The sequence below is a fragment of the Oncorhynchus clarkii genome, chromosome 16 (genome assembly GCF_045791955.1).
Source record: "Oncorhynchus clarkii lewisi isolate Uvic-CL-2024 chromosome 16, UVic_Ocla_1.0, whole genome shotgun sequence".
Classification (NCBI taxonomy): domain Eukaryota; kingdom Metazoa; phylum Chordata; class Actinopteri; order Salmoniformes; family Salmonidae; genus Oncorhynchus; species Oncorhynchus clarkii.
This window is the reverse complement of record NC_092162.1, coordinates 12029585-12053300: the sequence shown is the minus strand read 5'-3', so window position 1 is coordinate 12053300 and position 23716 is coordinate 12029585. Positions and strand designations below refer to the sequence as shown.

The following is a 23716-nucleotide window of genomic DNA, read 5'->3' as shown; positions in this document are numbered from 1 at the left end:
CCCTTCCCCAGATCTGTGCCTCGACACAATCCTGTCTCGGCACTCTATGGACAATTCCTTTGACCTCATGTCTTGGTTTTTGCTCTGACATGCACGGTCAACTGTGGGACCTTATATAGACAGGTGTGTGCCTTTCCAAATCATGTCCAATGAATTGCGTTTACCACAGTTGTGTAAACATCTCAAGGATGGTCAATGAAAACAGGATACACCTGTTTTCATGTGTGAGTCTCATAGCAAAAGGTCTGAATACTTATGCAAATAAGGTATTTCTGTTTTATAAATGTGCAAACATTTATAAAAACCTGTTTTCGCTTTGTCATTATGTGTTACTGTGTGTAGATACATTCCGAATGCACTGTAGATGACAGCCGTGTTAACAGGGACCTACCAATGAGGATGGAGTAGAGGATGCCTGGCCTCTGTGACGGAGGCTGGATGTTCCTGTCCTGGTCCACGGCCTGAATGACGGGAGTCACGTTGACAGGGTTCACTTTGCTCTGAAATGAAAGAGTAATGGTTAGTTCTATCTGGCTGTCAATACTAAAAAAAATGAGCCATTTCTACAGTGTGGGATACGGGAGCTTTCATTCTTGCTGTGCTAAAAGGATGAAAATAAATGATGAAGAATTCATGTATGGCGTTGGACACAATCTTCCTCAATTAGTTATCTTGGCATTTCACAGCAGCAAAAGCAAAATAATTGCAGTGTTTCAGTTGTACCTCTAACTTAAACATTATGGGCAAAGCACAAGTCATGTAGATTCTGCTGACTTGCTTTGCAGTAAAAGGCGTATTCTTAAAACAGTGAATAAACTGTGTGACCTCTTTGTGGACCTCTTTATCACAGCGTCTGTCACAAAGACCAATGAACTGCAGACATTTGTGTTGTTCCCCCCCGTACAACACCTCTTTATGTCATTTAAGAGGTGGAAAGCACAAGAGAGAGCGTGGGAGAGAGAGGAATGGAGAGCGAGAAAGAGAGAGAAAGAGAGGAAAAGAGAGAGAGAAAAGAGTGAAAAAGAGGGAGAGGAACAGAGGGAGGGAAAACGAGAGAGAGAGAGAGGAAAAGAGAGCGAGAAAAGAGTGAAAAAGAGGGAGAGGAACAGAGGGAGGGAAAACGAGAGATAGAGAGAGAAAGAGGGAGAAAAAGAGAGAAAAGGGAAGGAAAAGAGAGACAGGAAAAGAGGGAATGAGACGGTGGGGGAGAGAGAGACTGAAAAATAAAGTTTGCAAGAGAGAGAAAGAGTTTGTGAAAGTGAGAGACTCCAGAAAGACAGAGAGAGAACAGAAAGTGAGTAACTGGTTCTCCATTCCAAGTTGCCCCAGCCTTGGGGGAGGAGTAAAGATGTGCAGAATTACAAACAACAGGCGGGCCCCCGTCTCAGTCCCAGTAAATAAGCAGCTCATTTCGAACTCAACTCTCCTCAGAGAAACCAAGTGACACTGCTAAAAGTGAAGATGAGTTTCAACCAGTGTTAGCTGCCTGGTTGACTCTGAAATAAGGCTCTGGGAATCTTGTCTTTCTCTCTGTGTGTGTGTGTGTGTGTGTGTGTGTGTGTGTGTGTGTGTGTGTGTGTGTGTGTGTGTGTGTGTGTGTGTGTGTGTGTGTGTGTGTGTGTGTGTGTGTGTGTGTCATGACCCCTACAGGGACCCCACAGCATAATTGTGATCTCTGTGTGCCAGGAAGAAGTCTCGAGCAGCTGCTGTAAACACACACACAAACACACACACATCGGTAGGACCATATGCTCCGGGGGCTGGTTGGCAGGAAATGACAATTTGTGACAGACATTGATGACAAGCTCGAGGAGCTGAGGTGCTGCAAAGACGGACGCTGTTTGCGTGGAATAAATTACAGATATCTCGGTTTGTTTACCTTGCAGAGTACAGAGACTACAAGGAGGTCAGACATTAGTCAGAACCGTAATAAAGCCACCTGGAATCAAGCTCTGAATGAAACAAAAGGCTTTTCCTCCTGTCATTCCTCCCCATGTTACTTGATCATCATACTTCACACAGCCCTATGAGTAGTTGTTAAGTGGAGGCAAAAAAAATGGAGGCATTTTTGCCTACATTTTATCAGACACTGTTATCCAGGGTGACTTACAGGAGCATTTAGGCTTAAGTGCCTTGCTCAAGGGCACATCGGCAGATTTTTCACCAAGTCAAACCAGCAACCTTTCAGGTACTGGCCCAAAGCTCTTAACCACTAGGCTACCTGCCACCCATCCACTCCTCTCTGCTCTGTACATCTCCCTCATCATAGATCATGAGCACAATTTGGCAAAGATTTATCTCCGTGGGGCCCATTGTAATCCTCAGCCACTGCAACTACAATGGCCCCAGTATGACTGCAGTAAATCTAATGACTCTTCGGGGCCCTGTCCTCGGTGGACAGATTAGCTCTGATGATACTCCCTCAGTCAGCCCTTATCTCCTGAGGAACTGCAGCAGACAAGACTGGTGTCCAGATTACATGGAAATGCATTTATATGAAATAGCGTGATGATGATGATGATGATGATTCATCACAATACGTGTCTGTGTTAAGTTGATTTGCAGAATGAATCCGCCTCATTCAAGGCAAGGGAATATAGATTTTTAGTGATACATTCAATTATTTAGAAGCCTGTATTTAAAGTCCAGATTTTGCCTTTTCTTTACAAATAATACTACTCAGACTGACTGATACAGATGAATATTTCATGTGACTGAAATACACAACTAGGCATGATGCCAAATGAATGTATTTCCTTTGATCTGGATGAAACCATAACTACTCCTTCTCGGGCAGACCAGCCAGGGTCCTCCGCTCCGTTCCACATCCGTGGCCCATAATCAATGGTTGACTGAGCGTCGGCTGGGCGTTTTAACGGCTGAACTGGAGGAAGATCGTCTCTTGCGGGACCGGTTGAAGCACGGGAGGATTTTATTACTGTAATTAACGAGGATGGATTCTCTGGTGGGGTGTGATCTGTGATGGTGTAACGAGTAAACGGCAGCCCTTTGGCCCCTCCTCTATTTTCACTAACCCACAGGAAGACAAGTCAATGGACTGCTTTACTCCACACTAGTCTACTCAGATGAACCCAACCTTCCAAATGAATGCTGAGCATCTCCAGATTCCTCTATGATATATAGTGAACACTGACAAGAAACTTCAATTAAAAGACTCTCCATCAGGTATAATTTGACGGTTTTGCATATGATATGATCAGCACCTGTTTTCAAAACGGCCAATTACTCGTCTTCGATTTGGAATGACTTGTCTGTTCACATTTTCATTATTAGCTATATCTTATTCCAACTTTAAATTTCAGCCAGCAAACGAATTATCCAGTGAATTAATGTATTACACTCTCCATTGAATTTTATACACACCCGTCACCAACAAAGCAATTATGCTCCACTCAACACTGGGGTACAATACTTTCAAAGCCTCCTGTGTTAATTGTCAACAGTCACTAGCAGTTGCCTACCTACTGTTCTCTCAGTGATGTATTTTCAATCTGATATCTCAGCTCTGATGGTATGTTAGATTATATTAACAATAGCCACAGAGGACGTCCAGAGTACTGCTGCGTATGGGGGGGTGGGGAGCAAAATAGTAGAATTGACAGAGGAAAAAGCATTGGAGCCCCACTTCAGCCTTGTTTGGGATGACCTTTTATGTTATTCCTGCTCCGGAGAAGCTCTCTAGCTCTTTGCTATGGAAGGATATAAAGAGGCTGCCAGGAGGGATCAGTTTGTCTTGGGGAATACACCTCCACTCTCCCCAAGAACATTCTCCTTGCTCCTGGCTCCTGTTCCCTAGAACGTCTCACTATTTCCTGGATCCTGACCTGAGATATTGTCTTTCAAACCAAGTGTGCCGTGAAAGGAGACCCACTGAGATAACATCGTGACCAAGAGGAGTTTTTGGGATCTGACCTATGACCTGCTGTACCCCTCTCCTCCTCCCCTCTAATCACAAGCTTCGTTTCACAGGTAGCACTCTTTTTATACGCTGCGAGGTACCTGAGCGGTACTGAGCCTCAATAAATAAGTTGAAGCATGATTTAAATGTTTCGTTGAGCACCGGCGGAGGAGATATGAGAGGCGCATTAAAGAGATAACGGGGAGAGCTGCCTGACAGGGAGGATGTCTGAGAGAGACAAGAGGAATATAACAGTACATCATTACACATGTGAAACTGAACTAGCCCCCTGAGTGATGGGATTGATGGGGATGACAGGAGGAGGTGGGGGTGTTTTGAAGACCTGATAAGAGGTTATGCTGGCTTCGCCACGGCATACATAATCAGAATCACATAATGCCGCCTGTCACAGCACTCGTAAAAGGTGTCCTTGAGTGCGTTCTAGCGTTCGCATTAAGTACAGGAACCAGCCACCCAAACCAGTGGTGTAAACTTGACTTAAGGCTCCTGTTCCTTTGTTCTGTCACTTGGCTGCGGAGTGTGGAAGGTTCTCAATGTAAGCAAATGTCGTTTTAGTCCTCCGTGTTTGGTATGGCTCTAGTGCACCACTGCCTTCTCACGGACACAGTTTGACCTTCTGTAACTCTCTCTTAGGATGTAGTGGAACGTCATCAAAAAATGACATTTATTACTTTTCAGCAGAAACGCTGCTTGATCATGTCAATGGAATAGATCTGGAGGCGAAAGAAACGCACACATGTTTAGGCGAGGCACTGGCTAGCGGAGTAGAACACCTGTTTAGGTGAGGTGCTGGCTAGCGGAGTAGAACACCTGTTTAGGTGAGGCGCTGGCTAGCGGAGTAGAGGTGTTGGCTAGCGGAGTAGAACACCTGTTTAGGAGAGGCGCTGGCTAGCGGAGTAGAGGTGTTGGCTAGCGGAGTAGAACACCTGTTTAGGAGAGGCGCTGGCTAGCGGAGTAGAGGTGTTGGCTAGCGGAGTAGAACACCTGTTTAGGAAAGGCGCTGGCTAGCGGAGTAGAACACCTGTTTAGGAGAGGCGCTGGCTAGCGGAGTAAAGGTGTTGGCTAGCGGAGTAGAACACCTGTTTAGGTGAGGTGCTGGCTAGCAGAGTAGAACACCTGTTTAGGTGAGGCGTTGGCTAGCGGAGTAGAACACCTGTTTAGGAGAGGCGCTGGCTAGCGGAATAGAACACCTGTTTAGGTGAGGCGCTGGCTAGCGGAGTAGAGGTGTTGGCTAGCGGAGTAGAACACCTGTTTAGGAGAGGCGCTGGCTAGCGGAGTAGAACACCTGTTTAGGTGAGGCGCTGGCTAGCGGAGTAGAGGTGTTGGCTAGCGGAGTAGAACACCTGTTTAAGTGAGGCGTTGGCTAGCGGAGTAGAACACCTGTTTAGGAGTGGCGTTGGCTAGCGGAGTAGAACACCTGTTTAGGAGAGGCGTTGGCTAGCAGAGTAGAACACCTGTTTAGGAGAGGCGTTGGCTAGCGGAGTAGAACACCTGTTTAGGTGAGGTGCTGGCTAGCAGAGTAGAACACCTGTTTAGGTGAGGCGTTGGCTAGCGGAGTAGAACACTTGTTTAGGTGAGGCGCTGGCTAGCAGAGTAGAACACCTGTTTAGGAGAGGTGCTGGCTAGCAGAGTAGAACACCTGTTTAGGTGAGGCGCTGGCTAGCAGAGTAGAACACCTGTTTAGGCGAGGCGCTGTCTAACAGAGTAGAACACGTGTTTAGGCGAGGCACTGTCTAACAGAGTAGAACACCTGTTTAGGCGAGGCGCTGTCTAACAGAGTAGAACACATGTTTAGGAGAGGCGATGGCTAGCGGAGTAGAACACCTGTTTAGGTGAGGCGATGGCTAGCAGAGTAGAACACCTGTTTAGGCAAGGCGCTGGCTAGCGGAGTAGAACACGTGTTTAGGCGAGACACAGGCTAGTGGAGTAGAACACCTGTTTAGGCGAGGCGCTTTCTAACAGAGTAGAACACCTGTTTAGGCGAGGAGATGGCTAGCAGAGTAGAACACCTGTTTAGGCGAGGCGCTGTCTAACAGAGTAGAACACCTGTTTAGGCGAGGCGCTGTCTAACAGAGTAGAACACGTGTTTAGGCGAGACACGGGCTAGTGGAGTAGAACACCTGTTTAGGTGAGGCGATGGCTAGCAGAGTAGAACACCTGTTTAGGCGAGGCGCTGTCTAACAGAGTAGAACACGTGTTTAGGCGAGACACGGGCTAGTGGAGTAGAACACCTGTTTAGGTGAGGCGCTGGCTAGCGGAGTCGAACACGTGTTTAGGCGAGACACGGGCTAGTGGAGTAGAACACCTGTTTAGGAGTGGCGTTGGCTAGCGGAGTAGAACACCTGTTTAGGAGAGGCGTTGGCTAGCAGAGTAGAACACCTGTTTAGGAGAGGCGTTGGCTAGCGGAGTAGAACACCTGTTTAGGTGAGGTGCTGGCTAGCAGAGTAGAACACCTGTTTAGGTGAGGCGTTGGCTAGCGGAGTAGAACACTTGTTTAGGTGAGGCGCTGGCTAGCAGAGTAGAACACCTGTTTAGGAGAGGTGCTGGCTAGCAGAGTAGAACACCTGTTTAGGTGAGGCACTGTCTAACAGAGTAGAACACCTGTTTAGGCGAGGCGCTGTCTAACAGAGTAGAACACCTGTTTAGGAGAGGCGATGGCTAGCGGAGTAGAACACCTGTTTAGGTGAGGCGATGGCTAGCAGAGTAGAACACCTGTTTAGGCAAGGCGCTGGCTAGCGGAGTAGAACACGTGTTTAGGCGAGACACAGGCTAGTGGAGTAGAACACCTGTTTAGGCAAGGCGCTTTCAAACAGAGTAGAACACCTGTTTAGGCGAGGCGATGGCTAGCAGAGTAGAACACCTGTTTAGGCGAGGCGCTGTCTAACAGAGTAGAACACCTGTTTAGGCGAGGCGCTGTCTAACAGAGTAGAACACGTGTTTAGGTGAGGCGCTGTCTAACAGAGTAGAACACCTGTTTAGGCGAGGCGCTGTCTAAAAGAGTAGAACACCTGTTTAGGTGAGGCGCTGTCTAACAGAGTAGAACACGTGTTTAGGCGAGACACGGGCTAGTGGAGTAGAACACCTGTTTAGGCGAGGTGCTTTCTAACAGAGTAGAACACGTGTTTAGGTGAGGCGCTGTCTAACAGAGTAGAACACCTGTTTATGCGAGGCGCTGTCTAACAGAGTAGAACACCTGTTTAGGTGAGGCGCTGTCTAACAGAGTAGAACACCTGTTTAGGTGAGGCGCTGGCTAGCGGAGTAGAACACCTGTTTAGGTGAGGCGCTGTCTAACAGAGTAGAACACCTGTTTAGGCGAGGCGCTGGCTAGCGGAGTAGAACACCTGTTTAGGCGAGGCGCTGGCTAGCGGAGTAGAACACCTTTTTAGGCGAGGCGCTGGCTAGCAGAGTAGAACACCTGTTTAGGTGAGGCGCTGGCTAGCAGAGTAGAACATCTGTTTAGGAGAGGCGCTGTCTAACAGAGTAGAACACGTGTTAGGTGAGGCGCTGGCTAGCAGAGTAGAACACCTGTTTAGGAGAGGCGCTGGCTAGCGGAGTAGAGGTGTTGGCTAGCGGAGTAGAACACCTGTTTAGGTGAGGCGCTGGCTAGCGGAGTAGAACACCTGTTTAGGCGAGGCACTGGCTAGCATGAATGATAGCATACGATCATAGATACAATTTGGCTACATAGGACCTACAAACATTTACAATGAATAGCAAAATCACAATAATCACAAGAATAGCTTCAGATCAAAGTCTACGTTGAGAAATGAAATATCCAGGCAGCCTCTCAATGTAACAATACGTTGGAATAGATCTACAATAGAGTTAGCCAATAGCTGGGCTACTCAAGATCTTGTTTTTGTGGAGTCTGGGATTCAATCGTCAGGTGCATTCAAGGAGTGATAATAACCATCCTTTTCTAGATTTCTAGAACTTAAGCGCCAAGACAATGAAATGTGGTCGCCTGGAAAATGTTATTTTCCTTGTGTCTGCGGGGTTCCTAAGTTCCCTGACCGTGAGTATCCACTTTACATTTGGATTAGTAACAATTTAAATAAACCGGTGCTTCCACTCAAGGTACGAGAGTCCAACGTGTAAAACTAATTACCTGTCAATAATCTGTCTTGTAATTCTAGCATTTCCATGCTTCCCTGACTCTGCCATTTGCTTGTGTTAGACTCTGATCAAGAGAAACTGTAAACAGGGTCCTGCCTAGATCAGTGAACAAAAACCAATGGAACTGACAAGGAGGTATCAATTCTGATTGTCATTCTACATGACAAAACACGTGTCCCGCTATTGGGAGTCTAATTCTAATCTAGTCTAAATTACTTTCACACGCATCAGAGGAGGCTGGTGGGAGGAGGTAGAAGAGGATGGGCTCATTGTAATGGCTGGAGTGGAATTAATGAAACATTCCATCCATTACAATAAGCCTGTCCTCCTATAGCCCCTCCAACCAGCCTCCTCTGATACACATCCTCTCACACTTTCGACAGTTCAACATGCTTCCTCCAAGGCGAAGGTCGAGAGCCGTGTGTTCTCCGAAACACGATCCAACCAAGCCGCACTGCTTCTTTTTTCATGTAAACATTTTGTTTAGTACTTTAAATGTTTTCCCTTTTTCTCCCCAATTTCGTGGTGTTCATTTGGTAGTTACAGTCTTGTCTCATCGCTGCAACTCCCGTACGGACTCGGGACAGGTGAAAGTCGAGAGCCATGTGTCCTCCGAAACACGACCCAACCAAGCCGCACTGATTCTTGACACAATGCCCACTTAACACGGAAGCCAGGAGCACCAATGTGTCACAGGAAACACCAGACACCTGGCGACCGTGTCAGTGTGAACTGCGCCAGGCCCACCACAGGAGTTGCTAATGCGCGATGGGACAAGGACATCCCTGCCGGACAACGCTGGACCAGTTGTGTGCCGCCCCATGGGTCTCCGGTCGCAGCCGGCTGCGACAGAGCCTGGACTCAAACCCAGAATCTCTATTGGCACAGCTAGCACTGCGATGCAGTGTCTTAGACCACTGTGCCACTCGGGAGGCCAGTGAACACTAATCTAACTCTGGGTTGGGGAAGCCCCTGTGGGAGGAGAGTCGGAAGGGACATTTTTGTCTCATTCCATCTCGTCTCGTTTCTTTGTCCATGTGTCACAACAAAAATAAACAGCACACGTCTCTGAAGTTTATGTGAATTTTCATCTTCATTCTGGTTATGCATGACCAATAAATGTAATATATAACTACCCATAAATAGCATAAACCTATCCTTAGCATAAATCTAATAGCCCTTTGTACTTAAAGCCAAAATCTTTGAAATGATCTTAAACACAAAGAAATCACACTGAACCAGTCTTGTGTTTAGTACTAATATGCCGAAGATGACTCCTGAGGCTGATTGTCACGTTCTGACCTTCTGTTATTATATCTTTGTTTTAGTATGGCCAGGGCGTGAGTTGGGTGGGCAGTCTATGTTTGTTTTTCTATGTTGGTTTTTGAGTTCGGCCTAGTATGGTTCTCAATCAGAGGCAGCTGTCAATTGTTGTCTCTGATTGAGAATCATACTTAGGTAGCCTGGGTTTCACTTTTGGGTTGTGGGTGTTTGTTTTCCGTGTGAGTGTTTGGTCCACACGGTACTGTTTTCGGTTTTGTATATTCACGGCATCGTTTGTTGTTTCGTTCAAGTGTTCTATTGCCTTTATTAAAAAACATTATGGACACTTACCACGCTGCGCATTGGTCCTCCGATCCTTCTCGCTACTCCTCCTCAGAAGAGGAGGACGAGAACCCTTACACTGATATGCAAAACAGAGGCCAGAGAAGCTGTGTCTCAGCCACCTCTCTCCCTAGCACTGGGAGTAGTGTGCTGCTTGTCAAGCAGCCCTGTTTGAACGGAGCAACATGTAAAAGGCTTCTTCTCAGCAGGGGGTCTGAAGCTCAGAGCTCTGGAGCCGGTGCTGGTGTGCAGTAACACTTACTGGGTCAGTGAGCTCCAGGATGTGGACCCGGTAGGTGAGGGGGCTGCAGTCACGTGTGTTGTCGACCAGAGAGCAGGGCAGGAACATAGGCCCCAGGTCATCCCCGTCCAGCACGTCTACAGTCAGGGTGGTGGTGGCAGTGCGCCGTTCGTTGGGGTACGGGGCGCGATCCTACAGGGGGAGATGACAGGGGTGGATGTGGCAAGCTGAGGATTTGAAGTACATTTTTGAACGTCTACCCGTCTTCTAGAGCTATTCTATCTTAAGTGCAACTTCCTTTCTGTCTTTTCAAAAACATTCACGTTACCTAAAACATTCTGTATTGTATTAATCTGAGGCTGGAAAGCACTTGCATTGAAAACAGCAAAACCTATATGCCACATCAGGTATCTGTTCATTCAAGTGTTCCAATATCAAAAGGCATTGTAAAACATTTTGGTAAAATGAAATGAATTAGGTTTTTGGTGTTTGTTCCATTCTAGATGAAGACCTTGACATCATATAATACATTATTCCTATCTGTACTTACCATTCTTGACTTGGAAATGTCAAATTTGGAAATGTCAAATTAGTATTAAATTAACTTTTTTCAACAGATTTTGTTTTCTTATTATATTTCAAAAGGTCATGCAACGATAATGGAACACAACAAAAAGGTATTTTTGCATTTACAAAGTGGTACAACGATTTCCTTCAAGGTTTTCGTAGTGTTATAGCCTACCATATTTAAAAACCATATTGTACAGAACTGTACTCAGGAAAGTGCTCCAGTGTTTCGTTGGACCATCGGTTTCCCCAGACAGACTAATTGATTTACAGTAATGTACTGTTAAACCATAGTTCATTTTGAATTTACGGTAACATACGGTACCTTAATGGCTGCCATTAAGTTACTGTAAAGTTACTGTAAAAACAAGTTAAGTATTTACAGTGTAGAATAAGCCACCTCAATATTTGCAGCCACAGGTTGCAATATACACCACATGACCAAAAGTATGTGGGCACCTGCTCGTCGAACATTTCATTCCAAAATCAAAATCCTTAATATGGAGATGGTCCCCCCCTTTGCTGCTATAACAGCCTCCACTCTTCTGGGAAGGTTTTCCACCAGGTGTTGGAACATTGCTTTGCGCACGGAGGCATTGTCATGCTGAAACAGGAAAGGGCCTTCCACAAACTGTTGTCACAAAGTTGGAAGCACAGAATCGTCTAGAATGTCATCGTATGCTGTAGCGTTAAGATTCCCATTCACTGGAACTAAGGGGCCTAGCCTGAACCATGAAAAACAGCTCCAGACCATAATTCCTCCTCCACCAAATTTTACAGTTGGCACTATGCATTTGGGCAGATAGCGTTCTCCTGGAATTTGCCAAATCCAGATTTGTCCGTCGGACTGCCAGAGGGTGAAGCGCGATTCATCACTACAGAGAATGTGTTTCCACTGCTCCAGAGTCCACTGGTGGCAGGTTTTACACCCCTCCAGCCGACACTTGGTATTGCACATGGTTATTTTGGGTTTGTGTGCGGCTGCTCGGCCATGGAAACCCATTACATGAAGCTCCCGACGAACAGTTCTTGTGCTGACTTTGCTTCCAGAGGCAGGTTGGAACTTGGTAGTGAGTGTTGCAATCGAGGACAGACAATTTTTACCCGCTACGTGCTTCAGCACTAAGCGATCCCGTTCTGTGAGCTTGTGTTGCCTACCACTTCGTGGCTGAGCCGTTGTTGCTCCTAGACATTTCCACTTCACAATAGTAGTACTTACAGTTGATCGGGGCAGCTCTAGCAGGGCAGAAATTTGACGAACTGACTTGTTGGAAGGGTGGCATCCTATGACGGTGCCACGTTGAAGGTCATTGAGCTCTTCCATAAGGCCATTCTACTGGCAATGTTTGTCTACGGAGATTGCATGGCTGTGTGCTCTATTTTATACACCTGTCAGTAACGGATGTGGCTGAAATAGCTGAATCCACTAATTTAATGTAGTGTCCACATACTTTTGTAGGTATAGTGTATCTTTAGGAGCTGATCCATTGTGAGTATTGTGAAATAATTATTATGTTAAGGTAAGATTTGAAAATGGAAAGCTGATCTGAGAGCAGTGCTGTCTTACTTTCAACCCTTTCAGTGTCATCCCAATGACACACGTAGCGAACGTTCTCTCTGTTTTGGGAAACGCATGTTACCTCTTCAGCCATCATTGTAACGACGCGTCGTTAAAACCCTTTAAGCCTAACTTTCATCTCTATCGGGAAACCATAGATACCAACCGACCGACCGACCGACAGACAGACTTACATTGGCCTGGATGAGAACCAGGTAGCGGGTGATTTCCTCGTAGTTGAGCCTCTCCCTAAGGACCACCGAGCCGGAGAGGGTGAGAGGGATGTCAAACGTCCTGTTGGCCGTCTGCGACACAAAGAGATACAGTGCCCTGGGTTAAGAGTGGACTCTACTTAGGAAAGCTTTTCCCATGAGAAATTCATTGTCTGCCAGAGCAGGTGCAGAGATCTCGGGGGTAGAGATTGCCTCAACAGAACGTGTGTGTCCTTCTGACTCCTACTTAGTGACATGAGTAAAACCGTACTGCTCTAATGTCTTTATCAATCTTTTTGGGCTGTGAAGTGTGATTGCCATCAGTCAAGGCTTTAAAGAGAATGTGTCAGTAAGTGTTGAGATGTGACGTACCGGGTCAGTTGGGTTGTACTGGATGATGTATTCAATCTGTCCGTTAGGGCCGTCATCAATGTCCAGGGCTCCATTATTCCCAGTGAAGCCGGAGAAGATGGTGGTGCCAACTGGGGTCAACTGTAAGACATTATTACAACCTAATGACAGTGCTAACAATTCAAACTATAAAAATAATTACCCACACACTTGAATCATATGCAAGTGTCAGTTTTTCATGTGCTAAGCCTTCGGTCAACAACAACGTTCTTCAGAACACTAATGATCCTACACTAATGATCCAACACCAATGATTCTGAATGTGACACACAGTCACAGCTAAACCAACAAGCTGCAGGGCTCCAGAATGAGACCATTTAGTCACATTTTGCGACCCTTTGACTTGGCAGTGCTAATTGGATATGTAATTGGTCGCATCCTTGTGAGTTGCAAATCCTATCTCTTTCAAATCTCAGAAGTCTTTATTTTTTGGGCGGCTAAAATCCTGATTAAGGGGCCTCCCGAGTGGCACAATGTTCTAAGGCAGTGCTTGAGGCGTCACTACAGACCTGGGTTCGATCCCAGGCTGTGTCAGAACCGGCCATAACCGGGAGTCCCATAGGGTGGCGCACAACAGGCCTAGTGTCATCCGGGTTATGGGAGGGTTTGGTCGGGGGGGGGGGCTTTACTAGTCTCATTGTGCTTTAGCAACTCCTTGTAGCTGGTCAGGTGCCTGCAGGCTGACTATGGTTGTCAGTGTTAAGAAGAGCGGTTGGGCGGGTCATGTTTCGGAGGATGCATGACTCAACCTTCGCCTCTCCTGATCTGTTGGGGAGTTGCAGCGATGAGACAAGGTCTCAATCACGAAATTGGGGAGAAAAATAAACTACAAAAAACGACAAAAAAAACCAGTTAACCTGAAGTAAAGTTCTTTGATTTCTGAAAGTGCCTTCTACTGACAGTGTCTTTGAGATGTGGAGCGAGGCGCACGAGTGCTATCAGCTGTCATACCTGAGCCCCACAGTGGACCGCTATCAGCTGTCATACCTGAGCCCCACAGTGGACCGCTATCAGCTGTCATACCTGAGCCCCACAGTGGACCGCTATCAGCTGTCATACCTGAGCCCCACAGTGGACCGCTATCAGCTGTCATACCTGAGCCCCACAGTGGACCGCTATCAGCTGTCATACCTGAGCCCCACAGTGGACCGCTATCAGCTGTCATACCTGAGCCCCACAGTGGACCGCTATCAGCTGTCATACCTGAGCCCCACAGTGGACCGCTATCAGCTGTCATACCTGAGCCCCACAGTGGACCGCTATCAGCTGTCATACCTGAGCCCCACAGTGGACCGCTATCAGCTGTCATACCTGAGCCCCACAGTGGACCGCTATCAGCTGTCATACCTGAGCCCCACAGTGGACCGCTATCAGCTGTCATACCTGAGCCCCACAGTGGACCGCTATCAGCTGTCATACCTGAGCCCCACAGTGGACCTCTATCAGCTGTCATACCTGAGCCCCACAGTGGACCGCTATCAGCTGTCATACCTGAGCCCCACAGTGGACCGCTATCAGCTGTCATACCTGAGCCCCACAGTGGACCGCTATCAGCTGTCATACCTGAGCCCCACAGTGGACCGCTATCAGCTGTCATACCTGAGCCCCACAGTGGACCTCTATCAGCTGTGAGAAGAGGAGATAATAGTCTAGCATCGGTTGACAGCACAGAGGAAACATGTTTATTTTAGCTCCTCTGCTACTCTTATATCTGACAAGACTTTTCAGGAACACAAAAATATGTCAGAGACAAGAGGAAGACAGGAGACAGTTCAGAGAAACACTACTGATCTCAGCTATGGTTTGACTGGTACTGAAATGAAAAAAAAATAAGTCTCAGAATAGGAGAAATCTAATAGAAAGCCCACAGCAGGGGTATCAGAGGTCATTTCTAAAGAGATGCTGTAATGAAAGTAGAGGCAGGATTTCATGTTTCCCATGTGCAAATTGAAAATATCCCAAGTCGTTGACGACAGAATAGGAAAGGCCATACACCCCATCCATTCGGCAGTGTTGTTAGCCAAAAAACAACAACGTAAAGCATGCATTATTTAGGAGCTAACGACGTGTGAGTCTATATTAAAAGGGTGAATCCTGGTGTCTGTCCTCATTGGGATGCAAGGCTCTCCCCCCCCGCCGCCACCCCGCCACAGACACACCTCTGGGAGCACATCAACCCTCCACGTCCCTCCGTCTGCACTTCAGCGCCTCGATGATAAACGTTGCGTAGCAGACTGTATGCATGAAGGCTGTCGTAATCAATTCTTTAATGTAGGACAAATAGTGTACAGTGCCTTTAATAACCAAGAAATGACACGGGAGATATCGAATAATAACAGGGGGTTGAGCAGAATGTTACATGTCATAGTAGTACATTTATTGAGATATACAAGGAGAGGCCAACAATTCTCCCCATATGAGATAAACAAGGTCTTGTAAGGAGGTTAAGGCATATCTAAAGCTGCCTGCACACCTGAAGACTAGTACGTGCCTGATTAACACGTGTGAGGGATTCAGCTCTTTAAGATGTAGTTGATGGCACCCAAGTGGCACTGTGGTCTAAGACACTGCATCTCAGTGCAAGAGGCGTCACTACAGTACCTGGTTTGAATCCAGGCTACATCACATCCGGCTGTGATTGGGAGTCCCATAGGGCGGCGCACAATTTGCCCATCGTCGTCTGGGTTTGGCCGGAGTAGGCAGTCATTGTAAATAAGAATTTGTTCTTAACTGACTTGCCCAGTTAAATATTTAAAAAATGTCATTTATAAACAGTGTTGAGGTCTGACAAGAGCATACAGCTGCAACACATTCAAATAATCATGTCTTCAACAGAGATTTTATTTTTCTCTCCGCCTCGACAGCCCTGTAGAACTCCATTATGTGGGCTTAGGTACTACTAGACGCTCCATGTTGACTGATGGACAAGGGACTGCATTCTGTATCTCTGTGTCAGCTTAACATTTCAAACACTGCAGAGCAGAATACGGAAAGCAACCATGCCCAACCGTTTGAGAACAGCAGCTTCAGCTACTCTGCAAGGCTGCTTGCTAATGAGCTAAATCGACTAGGATGACACTCAGGGGAACCTCTTTCAATTAGGGAAAAGCTGCAAAATCCCCATGTCACTATTTTGGACCACGGTGGCACACCAGCCACTCTATGGCCTTCTATGCCCAGAAGGCCATATAGTGGCCTACAGATGTAGGATCTTAATTTGATCACCCTATTGAAGGATAACTTTCCTGCAATGCAGGACATTTTAAACTTGTAATGTATTTGAAGTTTTTAAAGGTTTATGAAGTTTGTAATTTCCACTTTGAAATCATTAATGATTTTTCCTTACAAAAAAAATGGATCGACCCCAACAAACATGCCCATTAATTACAATCCACATAATAATTCACATTTCCTGTTACAGCAGGATTATTTTCCTGCTGTAGCAAACTGGGTCAAATTAAGATCCTACACAGTTAAACCACATAGAGACCCATGAAGGTCCCACTGGTGGGTCCCACTGTTAACCCTTTACACTCGTGGGAATTGGCCTACAGTGTGTGGAAAGGGCTAAAATGCATAACCATGGTAGCAATTGAAAGGGAACAGTTTGGAGACAATATGAACACGATTAGACCAGAGGTGAGTACACAACAGTTCACCTGACAAGACTATTTATGTGAATGTCCTCTTTATGTATATGTCCTCTTTCATTTACAGCATTTCCCTCACTTAGACAACAAAACATTTGCAAAAGTTGCTGAATTAGCGGGAGGGATGGGGCAAATTCTTGTCGCTGGCGGTGCTCATGTTCAGATCGTCTAACAGACTAAACCCATACAGAGCCGTGAAGCGGAGAGCCTGGTGTTAAACGGCATTTATAAACTGGGTGGTTCGAGCACTGAATGCTGATTGGCTGACAGCCGTGGTATATTAGACCGTATACCACGGGTATGACAAAACATTTATTTTTACTGCTCTAATTACATTGGTAACCAGTCTATAATAGCAAAAAGGTACCTCAGAGGTTTGTGGTATAGGGCCAATATACCACGGCTAAGAACTGTATCCAGTCACTACGCATTACATTGTGTGTGAGAACAGCCCTTAGCCGTGGTATATTGGCCATATACCACATCCCCTCGTGCCTTATTGCTTAAGTATAGCATGTTACCGTACAGCCACTACGTTCCAATTTAGGTGTTTATCAGTGTCTAAATCTGCCATTTTCAACCCGTATATACGGGTACGAGTGTAAAGGGTTAAACCAGATAGAGACCCGTGGAGGTCCCACTGTTAAACCAGATAGAGACCCGTGGAGGTCCCACTGTTAAACCAGATAGAGACCCGTGGAGGTCCCACTGTTAAACCAGATAGAGACCCGTGGAGGTCAATGTAGTAGGGAGTTGTAATTTCCAACAAGCCAATATTCTACATAGTTTAGCGCAGAAAACGTGGCAATTAACTACAATGACCATAATCCAATGCGCGCCCGCTTAAACTTGTCCGGTCTGGGTGGAGCACTGAGCTTTAATATGAACAGTGTGGAGCAGACACGGAGACAGAGAGAAGAGAGAACACAGTGAACGAGAGGGTTAGAAAGCCGTTGCTTCTCGAGCCTGAAAATACATTATCTAAGTGATTAATAGTTGGTATTCAGCAGTCATACAAGTATGCCTTATTTACTTTGAAGAACTGCTAAAATAGTGATTTTGTCAGACAGCATAGGCAGCAGCTCTATAGAGATGAGATGACTTGGAATTAAATAATAAAGTAATCAAATAAAACACATAACTTTATTTTAAGTAAAGCGATGTGAGTAAATGATGGTTAATAAGTGATAAGCCGAAATGGGCAGATACAAGAATCATGGGACTTTTATTCATTGTTTTATTCAGTGTTGTTACAGCATTCAACCCAGATAATGCATAGTGCATTTAATGTTCCTCAAAAAATGTGAAACCTAAATCGAAAAAGCCTGATTATTTTTGAATAATCGAACCGAAACCGCACCGACCTCAAAAAGCACTAATCAAAATTCAGGAAGTCTCCAGAATGGGATATGGGCCACCACTATTAAACCACACAGAGAATCAGGACAGGAAGTCTCCAGAATGGGATATGGGCCACCACTGTTAAACCACACAGAGAATCAGGACAGGAAGTCTCCAGAATGGGATATGGGCCACCACTGTTAAACCACACAGAGAATCAGGACAGGAAGTCTCCAGAATGGGATATGGGCCACCACTGTTAAACCACACAGAGAATCAGGACAGGAAGTCTCCAGAATGGGATATGGGCCACCACTGTTAAACCACACAGAGAATCAGGACAGGAAGTCTCCAGAATGGGATATGGGCCACCACTGTTAAACCACACAGAGAATCAGGACAGGAAGTCTCCAGAATGGGATATGGGCCACCACTGTTAAACCACACAGAGAATCAGGACAGGAAGTCTCCAGAATGGGATATGGGCCACCACTGTTAAACCACACAGAGAATCAGGACAGGAAGTCTCCAGAATGGGATATGGGCCACCACTGTTAAACCACACAGATAATCAGGACAGGAAGTCTCCAGAATGAGATATGGGCCACCACTGTTAAACCACAAAGAGAATCAGGACAGGAAGTCTCCAGAATGGGATATGGGCCACCACTGTTAAACCACACAGAGAATCAGGACAGGAAGTCTCCAGAATGGGTTATGGGCCACCACTGTTAAACCACACAGAGAATCAGGACAGGAAGTCTCCAGAATGGGATATGGGCCACCACTGTTAAACCACACAGAGAATCAGGACAGGAAGTCTCCAGAATGGGATATGGGCCACCACTGTTAAACCACACAGAGAATCAGGACAGGAAGTCTCCAGAATGGGATATGGGCCACCACTGTTAAACCACACAGAGAATCAGGACAGGAAGTCTCCAGAATGGGATATGGGCCACCACTGTTAAACCACCCAGAGAATCAGGACAGGAAGTCTCCAGAATGGGATATGGGACACCACTGTTAAACCACACAGAGAATCAGGACAGGAAGTCTCCAGAATGGGATTTGGGACACCACTGTTAAACCACACAGAGAATCAGGACAGGAAGTCTCCAGAATGGGATATGGGCCACCACTGTTAAACCACACAGAGAATCAGGACAGGACGTCTCCAGAATGGGATATGGGCCACCACTGTTAAACCACACAGAGAATCAGGACAGGAAGTCTCCAGAATGGGATATGGGCCACCACTGTTAAACCACACAGAGAATCAGGACAGGAAGTCTCCAGAATGGGATATGGGCCACCACTGTTAAACCACACAGAGAATCAGGACAGGAAGTCTCCAGAATGGGATATGGGCCACCACTGTTAAACCACACAGAGAATCAGGACAGGAAGTCTCCAGAATGGGATATGGGCCACCACTGTTAAACCACACAGAGAATCAGGACAGGAAGTCTCCAGAATGGGATATGGGCCACCACTGTTAAACCACACAAAGAATCAGGACAGGAAGTCTCCAGAATGGGATATGGGCCACCACTGTTAAACCACACAGAGAATCAGGACAGGAAGTCTCCAGAATGGGATATGGGCCACCACTGTTAAACCACACAGAGAATCAGGACAGGAAGTCTCCAGAATGGGATATGGGCCACCACTGTTAAACCACACAGAGAATCAGGACAGGAAGTCTCCAGAATGGGATATGGGCCACCACTGTTAAACCACACAGAGAATCAGGACAGGAAGTCTCCAGAATGGGATATGGGCCACCACTGTTAAACCACACAGAGAATCAGGACAGGAAGTCTCCAGAATGGGATATGGGCCACCACTGTTAAACCACACAGAGAATCAGGACAGGAAGTCTCCAGAATGGGATATGGACCACCACTGTTAAACCACACAGAGAATCAGGACAGGAAGTCTCCAGAATGGGATATGGGCCACCACTGTTAAACCACACAGAGAATCAGGACAGGAAGTTTCCAGAATGGGATATGGGCCACCACTGTTAAACCACACAGAGAATCAGGAAGTCTCCAGAATGGGATATGGGCCACCACTGTTAAACCACACAGAGAATCAGGACAGGAAGTCTCCAGAATGGGATATGGGCCACCACTGTTAAACCACACAGAGAATCAGGACAGGAAGTCTCCAGAATTGGATATGGGCCACCACTGTTAAACCACACAGAGAATCAGGAAGTCTCCAGAATGGGCCATGGTCCACGCATGATACGTATGTCATTATATTACCCAGTCATGTATTACCGTTACAGTCATTTTAATGACCAAAGACTCAGCCCCTTTTTTAACAGTCAAAAAGCTCCATCTGAATACATGTAATTAGATTTGAAGTTATTACCCGTCCCTACCAGTCCACGGTCACTGAGCAACGGCTAATATTTCACACTTTTACAGCATTTTTTTTCAAATCGCATGGCCCTATTCAGGTTGAACGGACTGAAATATTTAATGCTAAGTAATGAGATACTGCTCACACATCGTCTTGGATTGTAATAAAAGATTTAACTAGGCTGTCCTGGGGGCCTCACCTCATTTATGGCGACATAGTAGCGAGGCTGCTGGAATCGGGGTGCGTTGTCATTGCGATCCCTCACCACAATGCGCACCTCGTGTAAAATGACGGTCCCGACCAGCTCATTGGTGCACTGGACCTGGACAACGATGGAATGGATGTAGGACGGGGGCTAAAAGGAAGGAAGAAGTTTTAGTCTCAGAAATCCCAGACCTAGGGGAACGTCTGCCTAGAGAGACTAAATAGGTATCGTTTCAGTACAAACCGAGGACAGGAGGAGACAGAGTCATTTGAGAGTTATTTTTCCTAATTCTATGGCCATGTGTCTCCTTTCAAACTGGTTCACACTGAAGTACAGGACTGATATGGATGTGTACAACATCTAGCGGAAGGTATGCCTCAGAGTCAACCTTATAATCTCTGTGATTATCACAAACTACTCTAACACCGGTACATAAGCATATACCATTTAGCAGAAGCTTTTACCCACTGTACTGTGTACAAAGTGGACATGTGCAGTACACTATGAATGTATACATGTCCAATAGAAGAATGAACAACAAACAAAACACTGAAAAGAAAGAAGCTACATTATCCTGTGGAGCTTCGCTTTACCTCAGGATGTAGTTTAAGGGAATGTACATGTATAGCTAACCTGCAGTGAACAGTTTTTTCTTTAGAGGAACCCAAACCCACAAACCCTTTTGAGTTCTATTCTCCACAGACAAACATATGGATAGTCATAGTGAGCGTCAGAGGACTTACGTCTCGGTCGAGGGCCCTGCCGGTGCTGTTGAGGTACAGCCTTTGTCTGACCGGGTCCAGTATGACCCAGTGGTTGTAGTTGTCTCGGAGGGAGAGAGAGATGGTTCTGCCTGGGTCTTCCACTCGGCCTTGGATTTGCATATTCTCAACCAAAAGTGTTCCTTTACGAGAAAAGAAAAGAAGTTCCTTAGAAATGCAGTGAGGAGTTGATTGACAGAGATGTGATAAAACTACAAGCAGGTTCTCTGGGCAGTAAACGTTCCCTTGTGGTGTAAAACTCACTCTTCTCGAGTGCTCTTTTATGAGATATTGTTACTTTCTTTCAGAAAAGCACAAGTAGAGAGAGAAATAAGCCCAGGACAACAAAAGCTTCTGACTCATATTACTTGTTTTCTGAGAATGAAAAGTTCTGATGGAGAAAAAAAAACTTCAACGACTGCTAGACTGAAATGTTTTCAAATCAGAGGAGACCAATTAGTTGAGTCCAGCAGCATTTGAATGATGCATAACCTCTGAAAATTGTCAGCTATTGACGTTCATGAAAACCAGGGAGCCGGCCAAGCTAAAATTACATTTGACATCTTGACCATCTTCTCTGAAGCATGCCTGCTTTCCACACACTCTGATGCTGCAGTCCAGACAGGGACTAATAGCCTGCCAGATATCAGGCTTTGATGGTGCCTGAGCCTGAAGGTACTAACGTCCACGTACGTTCATTCCAATTATGGCAAGCACTAGCCAGTTCAGCCCCCGTTAATTACACAGTGCTACCCTCTGGACACACATTTCTGACATCAATTGTTGTGCAGTTAGAGTGGCTGTCAAGCTTCAAACCCACACCTAGCCTAGGTCCAGTACACACAACAAATAATGGTTCTAAATATTACCAGATGGGGGTTCTTTGGCTTGTAACCATAGTGGAACCCTTTTTGGTGCTATATAGAACCCTTTCCTAAGGTTCTATAAAGAACCATTAAATAAGGTTATATACAGTGCATACGACAAAGAACCATTCAATAAAGTTATGTACAGTGCATTCGGAAAGTATTCAGACCCCTTGACTTTTTCCACATTTTGTTACGTTACAGCCTTATTCTAAAATGGATAAAAAACATGTTTTCCCTCATAATTCTACACATAATAGCCCATAATGACAAAGCAAAAACAGTTTTTTATACACTTTTGCAAATGTTTAAAAAATCAACACAAAAAACACCTTATTTACATAAGTATTCAGACCCTTTGCTCTGAGGCTCGAAATTGAGCTCAGGTGAATCCTGTTTCCATTGATTATCCTTGAGATGTTTCTACAACTTGACTGGAGTCCACCTGTGATACATTCAATTGATTGGACATGATTTGGAAAGGCACACACCTGTCTATATAAGGTCCCACAGTTGACAGTGCATGTCAGAGCAAAAACCAAGCCATGAGGTCAAAGGAATTGTCCATAGAGAGCCAAGACAGGTTTTTGCCGAGGCACAGATTTGAGGAAGGGTACCAAAACATTTCTGCAGCATTGAAGTTCCCCAAGAACACAGTGGCCTCCATCATTCTTAAATGTTAGAAGTTTAGAACCACCAATAATCTTTCTAGAGCTGACAGCCTGGCCAAACTAAGCAATTGGGAGAGAAGGGCCTTGGTCAGGGAGATGACCAAGAACCCGATGGGCACTCCGACAGAGATCCATAGTTCCTCTGTGGAGATGGGAGAACCTTCCACAAGGACAACCATCTCTGCAGCACTCCACCAATCAGGCTTTTATGGTAGAGTGACCAGACGGAAGCCACTCCTCAGTAAAAGGCACATGACAGCACGCTTGGAATTTATCAAAAGGCACCAAAAAGATTCTCAGACCATGAGAAACAAGAATCTCTGGTCTGATGAAACCAAGATTGAACTCTTTGGCCTGAATGCCAATTGTCACAACTGGAGGAATCTTGGGACCATCCCAAAGGTGAAGCATGGTAGTGGCAGCATCATACTGTGGGGTTGTTTTTCAGCGGCAGGGACTGGGAGACTAGTCAGGATTGAGGGGAAGATGAACGAAGAAAAGTACAGAGAGAACCTTGATGAAGAAGGCAGTAACGTAACAAATGTGGAAAAAGTAAAGGAGCATGAATACTTTCCGAATGCAATTTTTATACAGTACCAGTCAAAAGTTTGGACACACCTACTCATTCAAGGGTTTTTCTTTATCTTTACTATTTTCTACATTGTAGAATAATAGTAAAGACATCAAAACTATGAAATAACACATATGGAATCATGTAGTAACCAAAAAAGTGTTAAACAAATCAAAACATATGTTATATTTGAGATTCTTCAAAGCAGCCACCCTTTGTCTTGATGACAGCTTTGCACACATTATCTCAACCAGCTCAATGAGGTAGTCACCTGGAATGCATTTCAGTAAACAGGTGTTCCTTCTTACTTGTTAATTTGTGGAATTGAATTCCTTCCTATTAATGACTGAGCCAATCATTTGTGCTGTGACAAGGTAGGGATGGTATACTGAAGATAGCCCAATTTGGTAAAAGACCCAGTCCATACTATGGAAAGAACAGCTCAAATAAGCAAAGAGAAATGACAGTCCATCATTACTTTAAGACATGAAGGTCAGTCAATACGGAAAATGTCAAGAACTTTGAACGTTTCTGTCACGTCCTAACCTTAGTTCCTTTTGTATGTCTCTATTTTAGGTTGGTCAGGACGTGAGTTGGGGTGGGCATTCTATGTTTTGTTCTTGTG

At 45.7% G+C, this 23716-nt stretch overlaps 1 protein-coding gene across 1 annotated transcript in view; it reads right to left on the bottom strand.

The window, feature by feature from the left end:
- Positions 1 to 23716, bottom strand: part of LOC139367968 (protocadherin-15-like) — a 205477-nt gene that overhangs the window by 142927 nt on the left and 38834 nt on the right. Inside the window, exons 4-9 of the mRNA XM_071106395.1 lie at positions 20966 to 21126; positions 20217 to 20372; positions 12612 to 12731; positions 12222 to 12332; positions 9924 to 10094; positions 392 to 500 (exon numbers count right to left, since the gene is read on the bottom strand). Coding sequence (XP_070962496.1) covers positions 392 to 500; positions 9924 to 10094; positions 12222 to 12332; positions 12612 to 12731; positions 20217 to 20372; positions 20966 to 21126 — 828 coding nt within the window. The remainder of the gene's footprint in view (positions 1 to 391; positions 501 to 9923; positions 10095 to 12221; positions 12333 to 12611; positions 12732 to 20216; positions 20373 to 20965; positions 21127 to 23716) is intronic.